The following is a 15585-nucleotide window of genomic DNA, read 5'->3' as shown; positions in this document are numbered from 1 at the left end:
GACTTTGTGGTCGTGTCATCGGACTTGCGGCCGCATGTCTTGGACACTCGGGTGAAGAGAGGGGCGGAGCTGTCAACTGATCACCACCTGGTGGTGAGTTGGCTCCGATGGTGGGGGAAGATGCCGGTCCGACCTGGCAGGCCCAAACGTATTGTGAGGGTGTGCTGGGAACGTCTGGCAGAATCCCCTGTCAGAAGGAGTTTCAACTCCCACCTCCGACAGAACTTTGCTCATGTTCCGGGGGAGGCGGGTGACATCAAGTCCGAGTGGACCATGTTCCGCGCCTCCATTGCTGAGGCAGCCGACCGGAGCTGTGGCCGTAAGGTGGTCGGTGCCTGTCGTGGCGGCAATCCCCGAACCCGTTGGTGGACACCTACGGTGAGGGATGCCATCAAGCTGAAGAAGGAGTCCTATCGGGCTTTTTTGGCCTGTGGGACTCCTGAGGAAGCTGATGGGTACCAGCTGGCAGCTTTGGTGGTCGCTGAAGCAAAAACTCTGGTATGGGAGGAGTTCGGTGAGGCCATGGAGAAAGACTTCCGGACGGCTTCGAGGAAATTCTGGTCCACCATCCGGCGTCTCAGGAGAGGAAAGCAGTGCACCACCAACACTGTGTATAGTGGGGATGGGGCGCTGCTGACCTCGACTCGGGACGTTGTGAGTCGGTGGGGAGAATACTTTGAAGACCTCCTCAAATCCACCGACACGCCTTCCCATGAAGAAGCAGAGTCTGGGTTCTCTGAGGCGGGCTCCCCTATCTCTGGGGTTGAGGTCACCGAGGTGGTTAAAAAGCTCCTCGGTGGCAATGCTCCTGGGGTGGATGAGATTCGCCCGGAGTTCCTCAAGGCTCTGGATGTTGTAGGGCTGTCCTGGTTGACACGCCTCTGCCACATTGCGTGGACATCGGGGACAGTGCCTCTGGATTGGCAGACTGGGGTGGTGGTCCTCCTTTTTAAGAAGGGGGACCGGAGGGTGTGTTCAAACTACAGGGGGATCACACTCCTCAGCCTCCCTGGTAAGTTCTATTCAGGGGTGCTGGAGAGGAGGATCCGTCGGGAAGTCGAATCTCAGATTCAGGAAGAGCATTGTGGTTTTCGTCCTAGCGGTGGAACAGTGGACCAGCTCTACACCCTTGGCAGGATCCTCGAGGGTGCATGGGAGTTCGCCCAACCAGTCTAGATGTGTTTTGTGGACTTGGAGAAGGCGTTCGACCGTGTCCCTCGGGGAGTCGTGTGGGGGGTGCTTCGGGAGTATGGGGTACCGTACCCCCTGATACGGGCTGTTCGGTCCCTGTACGACCGGAGTCAGAGTTTGGTCCGCATATCCGGCAGTAAATCGGACTCGTTCCCGGTGAGAGTTGGACTGCGCCAAGGCTGCCCTTTGTCACCGATTCTGTTCATAACTTTTATGGAAAGAATTTCAAGGCGCAGTCGAGGCGTAGAGGGGGTCCGGTTTGGTGGCCTCAGTATTGCATCTCTGCTTTTTGCTTCATCAACCCGTGATCTCCAACTCTCACTGAAGCAGTTTGCAGCCGAGTGTGAAGCGGCTAGGATGAGAATCAGCACCTCCAAATCTGAGACCATGGTCCTCAGTTGGAAAAGGGTGGCGTGCCCTCTCCAGGTCGGGGATGAGATCCTGCCCCAAGTGGAGGAGTTCAAGTATCTTGGGGTCTTGTTCACGAGTGAGGGAAGAATGGAACGGGAGATCGACAGGCGGTGCAGCGTCTGCAGTGATGTAGCCTTTGTATCGATCCGTTGTGGTAAAGAAGGAGCTAAGCCGGAAGGCGAAGCTCTCGATTTACCGGTCGATCTACGTTCCTACCCACACCTATGGTCACGAGCTGTGGGTCGTGACCGAAAGAACAAGATCCCGGATACAAGCGGCTGAAATTAGTTTCCTCCGCAGGGTGTCCGGGCTCTCCCTTAGAGAGCTCGGTCATCCGGGAGGATCTCAGAGTGAAGTCGCTGCTCCTTCACATCGAGATGAGCCAGATGAGGTGGCTGGGACATCTGATTCGGATGCCCCCTGGATGCCTCCCTGGTGAGGTGTTCCTGGCATGTCCCACCGGGAGGAGACCCCGGGGACGACCCAGAACACGCTGGAGAGAGTACTGAAGAGATGGATGAAGTGGCTGGGGAGAGGGAAGTCTGGGCATCCCTGCTAAAGCGACTCCCCCCGCGACCCGACCTCGGATAAGTGGTAGAAAATGTATGGATGGAACTTAATTTCTGATTTTATTTGTTCTACTTTCTTTGTATGTATGGGTTATTTGGGTTGTTCCCAACGTCTGGTGAAATGTTCATGTCAATAGCCCCTTTGGAAATATATTTAGTGAGAAAATTGGTGACGTGTTAAATTCTTATTTCAGCCGCTGTGTGTGTGTGTGTATATATTCAATCCCGCCTGTGTGGAGTTTGCATGTTCTCCGCGTGCTTGCGTGGGTTTTCTCCGGGCACTCCGGTTTCCTCCCACATCCCAAAAACATGCATGGTAGGTTAATTGACAACTCTAAATTGCCCGTAGGTGTGAATGTGACTGCGAATTATGGTTTGTTTGTATGTGCCCTGCGATTGGCTGGCAACCAGTTCAGGGTGTACCCCGCCTCCTGTCCGAAGATAGCTGGGATAGGCTCCAGTACGCCCGCAACCCTAGTGAGGAGAAGCGGCTCAGAAAATTGATGGATGGACTTGCAGTGTAAATCCCAGGCAGTGTCACATTTTTGGTTTTACGGCTTCACAACTCAACTATCCATTGTTCCCACCTGACCTAATATCAGCAAAATCTTTGATCTACTCAAGAGTCATACACATGGGAAATGATTTGAAATTGATTTCCGGGTCACACAAATCAAGAACATTAAATATCAAAATCAAACATATTTGATCCGAGCAATATATCAAAAGCATAAAAACTGAAATATTTTTTAAAAAGTAAAAATAAAAAAGCTTTTTTTCAATATAGTCATAATTGAATATCAAATGAACAATTCATACAAATCATAAGCATCTCTTACTTCTGTTTTTCTCTCAATTTTCTAGGCATGATATCTTCTGGAGTCCAGGGGTCCTTGATTTTTAAAACAAAAAATAAAAAAATCAATACATTTAAATTGCAAATAGCACAAACAATACAATGCTAAAACAAATACTCGGGCTTTAAATACTCACGGGATCAATAAATGTTATTCCAAATGCTTCATATCCAAAGTACATTAGTTCTTTCTCCAGCAGAGAACGCTGAATGAACCGCTTCACCATCTGTTTGTTTAAAAAAAAAAAAAAAAAGTTATACCTCAATTGTTGAAATCACTGCAAATAGCATCATTTAATGTCAAAGACTATGGATATCAAATGTAAAAGAAAATTGGATCAAATTAGATAGTGGATGTTAGTGCAAATGATTTTTTGTCAATACTATGCGCTTTGCGACTGACTGACAATGTGTACACCAGCAGTCTCACAAATTCTGCTGGGATAGGCTCCAGCTCACACGTGAACCTAATGTGGACAAGCAGAAGTGAAAGTGGATGGATGGAATTTCCTTCATAGGGTGTCTGGAGTCACCCATTGAGATGTAGGAGGAGCTGTAACACATGGAAGATCCTTCATCATGCAGCAAGATAATGACCCAAAACCGACTTCCAATCAACAAAAAAAGTTCTTCGGGCAAGAAGAGGAAGGTTTTAGAATGGCCCATTCAGTTTCAGACTTAAACCCTATATAGTTTGCATTTTACTTGCTAAAGTGAGACTGAAGGAAGTATTCCCAAAAACAAACTGAAAGATTCTCCAGTGAAAGATATCATAAAAGATTGTGTGCAATAAATGTACAAATGTACAAATAAAAGATTAAATTTTGAACAAATGTACAAATAAAAGCTGAAATTTGTATCTATTTTTCATGGTAAACCCAAATGTTTTAAGTCTACAGCAAAAACAAAAATACAGGAGGGGCCTGTATTTTATTTATTTATTTGAAAATAAATGAGTATTTAATTTAAATTTATATTTGTTCATTCGTTTTTTCAAACATATTTCTAAATTTAAAGATTATGGTGCTCATTAGGGATTATTTATGATATTTATGACAACTGACACACACACACAGGGCGGCACGGTGGATGACTGGCTAGCACATCTCCTCCCACATCCCCAAAACATGCATGGTAGGTTAATTGAAGACTCTAAATTGCCCGTAGGTGTGGATGTGAGTGTGACTGCTTGTTTGTTTATATGTGCCTGCGTTTGGCTGGCGACCAGTTCAGGGTGTATTCTGCCTCTCGCCCAGATTTAGCTGGGATTGGCTTCAGCACGCGCGCGACCCTAGTGAGGATAAGCGGTACGGAAAATGAATGAATGATACAGACAGGTGAAGAACAGGCTTTAACCGGTTAGCACCTTCCGTAAGGACAGGCTGCCCAAGCTAGCGAGTGCTATATGAACTATTGTTTCAGAGGGCTGGGGGGGTTCGCTCGACTTCAGGCTTCAGAGAGAGATGGACGACGACCCAGCAGGCTGTTTTTTCCCAAAAAATGAATTTTAGGCGACTTAATGAGTTCTTATTTATAGGAAGTGCAGCAACAATAATGTGGTCTGAATAGTCAGTGGTGAATTAAGGTGTAATGTCTCACTATACATTTCTTCAAGTGACACCATTTCAAGCTTGCTTTATCATTACAACCATGTAGCGATGTGTTCTGCTCTGTGTGTGGCCCTTTTAAGAGAATGACACACTGTTGCCAAATTAGTGTGTGCTGGCTGAAAGTGTACTTAACAATCAGATTGAAGGCTGAACACCTCTAAACTTCTGATTCTATATTTGCTCCACCTGGGGCATCTGTTTTGAATGCTCCCTGGACGCCAATGCATGTTTGGAAAGGATGAGGCCTCGAGACAGAACTAGAACACACTGAAGGGACCTGGATGCTGGCCTGGAAACACCTCAGATTCTCTCTGGTGGTGCTTGAGCAGTTGAGGCCTCCCTGCCCAGATTGCTGAGCAGATCTTAGAATGATGATGAATGAAAGCAGGCACACCACCATACTTGCCCAATGTAACTTATCTCAAAGTGAATGCAAAACAGTTCTGCCACAGAATATCGATATGTAATGCAATAGCTTGTAGATATTTTCCCTAGTGGGGTCATCTTTGCAAACCAGTAAATGTGGATTCATAATAGAATTCAAGATTCAAGATTTGAAGATTAAAATTGTAAATTTGATACACTGTATGTGCAGCAGGTGCATCTCATGTTTCTTGTTTGCTACCCTCCTCCCTTCTCCCTTCTGGGAGGGGCCAAGGGGCCCGGTTGCATATAGAGCTGGATGGTGGCCGAAGGTGGTTGAAGGAGTCTAGGTCGAGAAGTTCTGACTACATATAGTCGGGGTTGCCTCAACACACAGCTTGCTGCTCTGGTACCAGTCTTTTTGAGAGAGGTTGGACTAACCCCTAACCATGAAATTAAGTAAATTTTTTCCAAGACCAAAGCCAAATCCCTTCCACCCCACAGACCTTATGACTGTGCAATTAACATGCTGCCTGGGACCACACCTCCACGAGGGAGGTTGTTCTCTCTTTTAGGTCCAAGGCTGTGAAGGGGTATGTGGAGGAGTCACTGGCAGGTGGGATCTTTCACCCATCAATTCGCGTGATTTTTTTTGTGGACAAGAAGGACAAGACCCTGCTACGCTGTATCGATTACCGGGGTCTCAACAAAACAACTGTGAAAAACAGATACTCTCATCTCCACTGCCTTTGAGTTCCTGGATGGAGCCAAGGTTTTCACCAAACTAGACTTAAGAATTGCGTATCATCTTGTCAGGATAAGGGAGGGGGACGAATGGCAAACAGCATTCAACACACCAACGGGACATTATGAGTATTTTGTAATGCCTTTTGGACTAACTCCAGTTGTTTTCCAAAACGGTCAATGATGATGATGATGATGATGATGATGATGATGATGACATATTGAATGTGTACGTATTTGTATCCATCCATTCATCCATTTTCTGAGCCGCTTCTCCTCACTAGGGTCGCGGGCGTGCTGGAGCCTATCCCAGCTATCATCGGGCAGGAGGAGGGGTACACCCTGAACTGGTTGCCAGCCAATCGCAGGGCACATACAAACAAACAACCATTCGCACTCACAGTCACACCTACGGGCAATTTAGAGTCTTCAATTAATGCATGTTTTTGGGATGTGGGAGGAAACCGGAGTGCCCGGAGAAAACCCACGCAGGCACGGGGAGAACATGCAAACTCCACACAGGTGGGGCCGGGGATTGAACCCGGGTCCTCAGAACTGTGAGGCTGACGCTCTAACCAGTCGTCCACCGTGCCGCCACGTATTTGTATATTTGGACGATATTTTGATATTCTCCGCGGACGTGTCTGCTCTGTGTTGCAGCGGTTGCTGCAGAATGTACTATATGTCAAGGCTGAGAAATGTGAGTTCAACAAGGCATCCGTTTCTTTCCTGGGTTTTGTGCTGGCTCAAGGTGAAATCAAAATGGACCCTTGCAAAATTGATGCCGTGACTAATTGGCCCACCCCAACATCACGCAAGGACATACAAAGGTTCTTGGGGTTTGCAAATTCCATCCATCCATCCATTTTCTGAGCCGCTTCTCCTCACTAGGGTCGCAGGCGTGCTGGAGCCTATCCCAGCTATCATCGGGCAGGAGGCGGGGTACACCCTGAACTGGTTGCCAGCCAATCGCAGGGCACATACAAACAAACAACCATCCGCACTCACATTCACACCTACGGGCAATTTAGAGTCTCCAATTCATGCATGTTTTTGGGATGTGGGAAGAAACCGGAGTGCCCGGAGAAAACCCATGCAGGCACGGGTAGAACAGGCAAACTCCACACAGGCGGGGCCGAGGATTGAACCCGGGTCCTCAGAACTGTGAGGCTGACGCTCTAACCAGTCGACCACCGTGCCGGCTTTGGTGTGGAACTCTGCTTGTCAGTCTGCTTTTCAGAAACTTAAATCGAGCTTTACCGCCGCCCCGGTCCTCACGCTGCCATATCCCAAACAGCAGTTTATCGTCGAAGTTGATGCGTCTGATGCTGGAATAGGAGCAGTGCTCTCCCAGAAATGCCTCAAGTTACACGCTTGTGCTTATCGCTCTAAGAAACTTACTCCAGCCGAGATAAATTATGACATAGGTGACCGTGAACTGCTGGTTGTCAAGGTGGCTTTGGGGGAGTGGAGGCACTGGCTAGAAGGGGCTCAGACTCAATTTTGGTATGGACAGATCACAAGAACCTTGAGTATCTTAAGGCTGCTACAAGATTAAGTGCTAGGCAGGCTAGATGGGCTCTGTTCTTCACCAGATTTAATTTCATGTTATCCTACAGACCTGGTTCTAGAAATGGTAAACCAGATGCTCTATCACGTATTTTTTGTGAAGAAAGATCCGTGTCTGACCCTAAAACTATTTTGCCCAAGTCATGTTTTATTTCTACTTTTATGTGAGAAATAGAAACCGTGGTCAAAGAGGCTCTGAATAATAATCTTAGCCCTGAAGACTGCCCTGAAAACAGGCTTTATGTGGTCCCTTCCTTAAGGGGAAGGGTTATCCACTGGGCTCGCACTAACAGGACTGTATGTCACCCAGGCATTGCCAAAACGCAATCTGTCGTCGAACAGCGCTTTTGGTGGCCCAATGTTAGAAGGGAAGTTTATCAATTATGTCAATGCTTGCCAGGTATGCGCTGCTAACAAGCCCTTTCGTCAACGTCGATCTGGGAAGTTCCGACCCCTGCCAATACCACAACGTCATTGGTTATACATTTGCATAGACTTTGTGACTGGATTACCGCCCTCTAAAGGGAATGCCGCTGTTCTCACTGTTGTTGACAGGTTCCCTCAGATGGTACACTTCATTGCACTGCCTAAACTCCCCTCGGCAAAAGAAACTGCTGAGGTGATGATAAACCATGAGTTCAAGTTACATGGTTTTCCCAAGAATGTGGTATCGGATAGGGGCCCACAATTCGTTTCACAATTTTGGAAGGAGTTTAGGTGCTATCGTCAGTCTGTCATCTGGGTTTCATCTCGGAACCAACGGACAAACGGAGAGGCTGAACCAGGATCTGGAGACTGGGCGCCGATGTCTCGCGTCACAGGAGCCACAATCCTGGACTCAGAAGATCATTTGGGTCGGGTTCTCTAACAATTGTGTCCCCTCTGCATCCACTGGTCTATCACCTTTTCACATCGTGCCTGTTTACCAACCATCTGTTTCCTGTCATAGCCCCCCGAGTCCACAGTTCCATCTGCATTGGCCTTGGTGAGACGCTGCAGGAGGACCTGGGAGAAAGCCTGCCAAATGCTGGTACGCCAAGGCCAGTCCTACAAGACTGCAGCTGACCGTAAGAGGACACCGGCCCCGAACTACAAGGTGGGTCAGCGGGTTTGGCTCTCCAGCAAGCATCCAGCAAGGTGGAGTCCCGTCAGCTCGCTCCCAGGTTCGTTGGGCCCTTCCCCATCACAAGGGTCATCAACCCGATCACCATTAAGCTTAGGCTCCCGAGGTCGATGCGCGTACACCCTGCATTTCCCGTCAGCCTGCTCAAGCCTGCCCAGGATTCCCCTCTGGTCCCGCCTTCCAGGCCCCCTTCACGGTCAGGCGGCTGTTGTCATCTCGTCGGAGGGGGTCTGCAATATCTGGTGGAGTGGGAGGGCTACGTGCCAGAGGAACGTTCATGGGTGCCTTCTAGATTTGTTGTTGATGACTCGCTCATTCGGGACTTCCACATTGCGCATCCTGAGGCTCCAGGGCTGTCTGGAGCCGGCCGTTAGGGGGTGGGGGGTTACTGTCATGGGTGTGTGTTATGGTTGTTGTCTTCCCCCTACCTCGTACACACCTGTTCCTGAGAGCATTTTGCCCACCTGTGCCTCGTTTACCCTAATTACACATGCATACAACCTCGTGTCTCATTCTTTCTGGTTTGCCAGTTCGTTGTACCCTGTTGTCACGTTCCAGCATTCCTTATTTTCAAGCCTAGACCCTGTTTTGATTATTGACCTTGCCTTTTGCCTCACGTTTTTGGATACTGTTGCCTTTGTGGATTGCCTGTCTGTGTACCGACACCTGCCCGTTTATTAAACTACTCTTTTTTTTAAACTGTCCATTGCATTGGAGTCGTGCATTTGGGGTCCTGTCCTTTGTCCATTAATGACATTTCTCGCTCTTCGCATCAAAATTACGATGGTGGGAGCAATGGTTTGTGTGTGTGTTTGCATGCCCCCAATATCAAATCGGCACTCACTTTAACATTTACGTATACACACACGCCCGCCCGCCCGCCAACCCACACACACACACACACACACACAGTTGCCTTCATGGACCACAATCGGCATCCATCTATCTATCAGTTAAGAGTCTTTTGAGAAGTGTACTGAGAATGGTGTGCTTGTTTACACTTAGGTACTTACTATACTGTGTTGGCATGTCAAGTCTGCACTAAGTTGCTCATTTAATGTGGCTTCAACTACACTAATATTTAAGTTATTGGTTCATGTTGATGACATTCTGTAATTTGTGTGGCTTATATTACCAAGTAATGGATACAGTTAAGTTAATGTTTTTTGGTACTGTGGTTAAGTGATATTCCTGCCACTTGGCAGGTGCTGAAAGTAACTAAAAAGTAACTTTTTCAAACTTAGTTACTTTTCAAATCAAGTATATAGTCAAGTAACTACGTTACTTTTAAGCTCAAGTAATCATTAAATAAGAAACTAAGTTACTTTTTCAAGGTAACTGTGGCAACAATGATCCTGTTGTACGGTAAAAGGCTGGAGCCCCTGTGTCCTGAGACTCGCTCGCTAGTTCACCTTGCCGAAGAACCTGGCGTATCGCCAGCGAACCCTGCCCCTACAACAAGGCGGGGAGACGCACTCAACGGAACACGGAGGGCAAAAGCACTCCACTGCGCCCCGAAACCACGCTTTAGGGTGTGTGGGGTAGCTTTGACAGATCCGTTCGGGAGGAAGTGCTCCAAGCACCTGGCGACCAGCGCCACTCAAGGGATCTGGCCGACCTGGACTCGAAGCTCTTCTTTTGAGTTTGCTTTTTTTCCTCCTCCTTTTTTCCGTCAAATCCACCTGTTCCTTGACCCGGACCGGCCAAGCATCCAGGAGATCGACCAGCCTTCCAAAATTGTGTTCCATGCAACGTAAGTCCAACGTGCAGTATACTAAAGTACAGACTGGTGCATATTTGGGTTTAAATTAACGGCAACAGGAACTCCCAGCTCTATGCATTGCTCCCCAAACATCCTCACGTCAGCTTGCACCCCGAGTCCAGCCTCCTTGACCAATGTTTGTCTGTCCTTTCTTCTGTAGTTAGACCCCTCTGTATTCTTTCCTGTAGATTCCCCAGTTAGATTTCATTAAATTTTGTATACAAATCCACTACCTGTATTGTTTGTCTGTTTGGATACAACAAGACCGCTGTAATCAAGAACACATATTTCCTAAGTGTAGCAACCTTCAGATTATGAGACTGATAAGAGGTTTTTCATCACTTTTCATAAATTCTACACATATAAAAAAGAGACATGGTGCCCTATACGAGCCGAAGTTTGATTTTGACGTTAAAACGTAAATCGAACCAAGAGGGAAGTGAACGCAGTTATTCCTTAAATAAATGACATTTTATCCAAACCCAATATTCGCTATATATTGGTGCAGGCCCGAGTGAGGCGATACCACCGTCAAACTCATCCATCTATCCATCCATCTATCCATTTTCTGAGCCGCTTCTCCTCACTAGGGTCGTGGGCGTGCTGGAGCCTATCTCCGCTATCATCGGGCAGGAGGCGGGGTACACCCTGAACTGGTTGCCAGCCATTCGCAGGGCACATACAAACAAACAACCATTCAAACTCACATTCACACCGACGGGCAATTTAGAGTCGTCAATTAACCTAGCATGCATGTTTTTGGGATGTGGGAAGAAACCGGAGTGCCCGGAGAAAACCCACGCAGGCACGGGGAGAACATGCAAACTCCACACAGGCGGGGCCGGGGATTGAACCCCGGTCTTCAGAACTGTGAGGCAGACGCTCTAAGCAGTCTGTCACCGTGCCGCCCCGTGCCGCCTAAAAGAAACTAATTAATATTTATTATTGATCATACCTTTCTCTGTTTCTTTATGTTGAAATAAATCATCCTTTTCTTATTTTGTTGTTTTAAACAATGTCAAGTTTATTTATTATCATCATTTTGAAACACACTGTGAGTTTGATCAACTGTACCTGTCTTGCTGGTATGAACGCTGCCTTGTCCAATCCCAGTATGGCTGAATAATAAGCAAGATTCTGTTTCATCACTTCATTGTCAGGATGGAAGAGCAAGAACGTCTTTGCACATTCGATGGCCAGGTCATAGCTTTCACCTAGAGTCAAATGCAAGAAGAGCAGACTTTGAAACAGGTTATGAAATGTCCAATAACGTTTTACTTAACACCAATATATTGTATGCACAACTGCAGGTGTCGGCAACCTTAAATATGCAAAGTGCCATTTGGACTGGCCCCCACACACAAATAAAAAAAGACCAAACAAAATACACCGGGAGCCACAAGACTGTGGCTCCCGGTGTATTTTTTGTTATTTAACATCTGTTAAATAATTATTTTCCCCCGATCAGTTTGTAGCTTTTTGGGTGTACCGCAAGTTAATAAAATAGATTCAAAAGCTTTTACCACTTCTGGAGCCGTCTTATACTTCACGACACGGACAAAGTCCTTTTTAAGAAAACACATCTATGACGGTTAGGAGATATTTAAATCAATCATTGTGCTCTGCTAGAGCTTGCATGTCACAGAGGTCAGCCTATAATTGATTTAGAGATCTGGAAACAAAAACTCTATTTCTAGGGAAATTAATTCTGGCTGGTTTTTGTAAGGTGTAAGCATCTTGGCTTGCTAAAAACTTTTGCAATTTACTTTTCTCCCCATTGTTTTCTGCACAGCTGTATGAAGGCGTTCTACACAACCAAAACTTGCTGGATGGGCTATGTCCTAATATATCTTCTTAATATACCTCTTCTCAGTCTTGGTGCCATATGATGTAGAATACAGTATATCCATGATATTTATTTCCACACATATAAACACTGAAACAGCTTTGTTTTGTCATGGTCTGTGTTTTGGTTTGGGTTGTGTTTAGTTTTGTTCCATGTTTTCCTGTGTTCCATGTTTGTCGTGTGCTCATTAGGTTGTTGTGTCCACCTGTTCTCGTCTACTTTGTGTCGACCAATCAGCTCTCTCCAGCCACTCGTGTCTTGTCCAGGTGTTCCTCGTTGTCTCGTCAATTTGTTTGTATTTAGTTCCCTGGTTTCTTTCAGTCCTTGTCGGTTCATTGTCGTTGTCACATATCTTGCCATGTCATTGTCGTTCAGGTATTTACAAATTATATCATGTAAATAGGCGGTACGGTGGTCCGACTGGTTTGAGCGTCTGCCTCACAGTTCTGAGGAGCTTGGTTCCATCCCCGGCCCCGCCTGTCTGGAGTTTGCATGTTCTCCCCGTGCCTGCGTGGGTTTCTCCGGGCACTCCGGTTTCATCCCACATCCCAAAAACATGCATGGTAGGTTGATTGACAACTCTAAATTGCCCGTAGGTGTGAATGAGAGTGCGAATGGTTGTTTGTATGTGCCCTGCGATTGGCTGGCAACCAGTTCAGGGTGTACCCCGCCTCCTGCCCGATGATACCTGGGATTGTCATGGTCTGTGTTTTGGTTTGGGTTGTTTAGTTTTGTTCCATGTTTTCCTGTGTTCCATGTTTGTCGTGTGCTCATTAGGTTGTTGTGTCCACCTGTTCTCGTCTACTTTGTGTTGACCAATCAGCTCTCTCTAGCCACTCGTCTTGTCCAGGTGTTCCTCGTTGTCTCGTCAATTTGTTTGTATTTAGTTCCCTGGTTTCTTTCAGTTCTGGTCGGTTCATTGTCGTTGTCACATGTCTTGCCATGTCATAGTCGCCAGTTGTTTTTGTCATAGTCGCCAGTTGTTTTTGTCATAGTCGCCTGTTGTTTTATCATTGTGATTAAATATTATTATTTTGAGATTCCCGCACTCCTGCCTTGCCTCCCTGCTTCCCTGCAATTGGGTCCACCATGTTCTTCCCTTGCGTTCCTCGCCGTCGCCCTAACCATGTTCATGACAGAATGAACCGACCAGAACAGGACCCAGCGGGAAGAACATGGCGTCACCCTGGACGCCACCAAACTGGCTCCCACCGTCCTCAGCCTGCCATCCATACCTACCTTCCTCCAGTAAGCCCTATCGTTCAGTCTTTTCTGTCCTTTTCCTCGGGTCCCCCCACTTGTCCTAGTTATTCACCATGCCCTACTATTTTACATCCACATGTTTCTTTAGATTCAGATTTTTCTGATTGTGAAGATGGCCCTGATTTAGTTAACCTCCTGTCGGATTCTGACTCTGACACAGATTTAGATTTTTCTGGTTCCTTCCCTAGTTTATCCCGTCCTCGTCAGTTTTTGTCACGTTTCCACGTTTCCAACCCCAGTGAGTCCAAATCCTTTCCCTCTGACCTTTTCTTGGGCACCCGTTTGGCCATCTACCCGGGACCGCCGCGTGGTGGCCAACGGAGGCGCCCAAGTAAAGGTCAAATTTTGCCCCCTCGTTTTTTCCCCCCTGTTCACAAATCACTTGATTTTTCACCTGTTCCCACACGTTGTTCCACGGCTCCAATTAAGTCACGTCTAGTCAAACCTGCCCCCAAGCCATGTTCAGTACCAGCCATTTTTCCTAGTTCACCTTCCCGAGACCTTGTGCACTCTTCCACTCCCGTACCCTCTACTCCCATACCTCAATGGCGGCAGGCTGAGGAAGCGACTGCAGCTCCCGTTCCGGCTAATTGGCAGCTGCGCCAGGCTCCCGTTCCGGCTCCTCGGCAGCTGCGCCAGGCTCCCGCACCGGCGGCGCTCGTCCAGCGGCCGCCACCCATCCTTGCTCCGGCGGCGCTCGTCCAGCGGCCGCCACCTGACCCTGCTCCAACGGCGCTCGTCCAGCGGCCGCCACCCATCCTTGCTCCGGTGGCGCTCGTCCAGCGGCTGCCACCCGTCCTTGCTCCGGCGGCGCTCGTCCAGCGGCCGCCACCCGTCCTTGCTCCGGCGGCGCTCGTCCAGCGGCCGCCACCCGTCCTTGCTCCGGCGGCGCTCGTCCAGCGGCCGCCACCCGTCCTTGCTCCGGCGGCGCTCGTCCAGCGGCCGCCACCCGTCCTTGCTCCGGCGGCGCTCGTCCAGCGGCCGCCACCTGACCCTACTTCGGCGGCGTTCGTCCAGCGGCCGCCACCTGACCCTGCTCCAACGGCGCTCGTCCAGCGGCCGCCACCTGACCCTGCTCCAACGGCGCTCGTCCAGCGGCCGCCACCTGACCCTGCTCCAACGGCGCTCGTCCAGCGGCCGCCACCCATCCTTGCTCCGGCGGCGCTCGTCCAGCGGCCGCCACCCGTCCTTGCTCCGGCGGCGCTCGTCCAGCGGCCGCCACCTGACCCTACTCCGGCGGCGCTCGTCCAGCGGCCGCCACCTGACCCTGCTCCAACGGCGCTCGTCCAGCGGCCGCCACCCGTCCTTGCTCCGGCGGCGCTCGTCCAGCGGCCGCCACCCGTCCTTGCTCCGGCGGCGCTCGTCCAGCGGCCGCCACCCGACCACGCTCCGGCGGCGCTCGTCCAGCGGGCGCCACCCGACCACGCTCTGGCGGCGCTCGTCCAGCGGCCGCCACCCGACCACGCTCCGGCGGCGCTCGTCCAGCGGCCGCCACCCAACCCTATTGCCTGGCCCCTGCATTACCATTGGGTTCGGCACCGTGGCCGTCCGCCTGAATGGCCCTGTAAAGACCATGGTGCTTGGCGTCCTGGACGACCTCCTGACCCGCTCAGCCAAGCACCTCACCTCGGGTGGCCTGGATGGCCACCAGACTGACCTGAGGGGTGGACTCTGTACCCTCCTCCAGGCCCCCTTCCGCCCACCCTGGGTTGGTGACTTTTTGGTTGTTGTTTGGGGAACGTCTGGGATCCGTTCCTTTAGAGGGGGGGTACTGTCATGGTCAGTGTTTTGGTTTGGGTTGTTTAGTTTTGTTCCATGTTTTCCTGTGTTCCATGTTTGTCGTGTGCTCATTAGGTTGTTGTGTCCACCTGTTCTCGTCTACTTTGTGTTGACCAATCAGCTCTCTCTAGCCACTCGTCTTGTCCAGGTGTTCCTCGTTGTCTCGTCAATTTGTTTGTATTTAGTTCCCTGGTTTCTTTCAGTTCTGGTCGGTTCATTGTCGTTGTCACATGTCTTGCCATGTCATAGTCGCCAGTTGTTTTTGTCATAGTCGCCAGTTTTTGTCATAGTCGCCAGTTGTTTTTGTCATAGCCGCCTGTTGTTTTATCATTGTGATTCAATATTATTATTTTGAGATTCCCGCACTCCTGCCTTGCCTCCCTGCTTCCCTGCAATTGGGTCCACCATGTTCTTGCCTTGCGTTCCTCGCCGTCGCCCTAACCATGTTCATGACAGGGATAGGCTCCAGCACGCCCGCGACCCTAGTGAGGAGAAGCGG

At 49.1% G+C, this 15585-nt stretch overlaps 1 protein-coding gene and 1 long non-coding RNA gene across 2 annotated transcripts in view; one reads left to right on the top strand and one right to left on the bottom strand.

Annotated features, from left to right (window-relative positions):
* Positions 1–15585, bottom strand: part of p3h1 (prolyl 3-hydroxylase 1) — a 73615-nt gene that overhangs the window by 33623 nt on the left and 24407 nt on the right. The window contains exons 5-7 of the mRNA XM_061783953.1: positions 11273–11412; positions 3165–3254; positions 3011–3063 (exon numbers count right to left, since the gene is read on the bottom strand). Of these exons, the coding sequence (XP_061639937.1) occupies positions 3011–3063; positions 3165–3254; positions 11273–11412 (283 nt within the window). The remainder of the gene's footprint in view (positions 1–3010; positions 3064–3164; positions 3255–11272; positions 11413–15585) is intronic.
* LOC133483176 (uncharacterized) lies at positions 1492–9015 on the top strand. The gene is made up of 3 exons (XR_009790047.1): positions 1492–2205; positions 7869–7932; positions 8023–9015. It is a non-coding gene; the product is annotated as an uncharacterized LOC133483176 (long non-coding RNA).

This window comes from Phyllopteryx taeniolatus, chromosome 9 (genome assembly GCF_024500385.1).
Source record: "Phyllopteryx taeniolatus isolate TA_2022b chromosome 9, UOR_Ptae_1.2, whole genome shotgun sequence".
Classification (NCBI taxonomy): domain Eukaryota; kingdom Metazoa; phylum Chordata; class Actinopteri; order Syngnathiformes; family Syngnathidae; genus Phyllopteryx; species Phyllopteryx taeniolatus.
The sequence above is the reverse complement of the archived record's forward strand: the minus strand, read 5'-3'. Positions and strand labels throughout refer to the sequence as shown.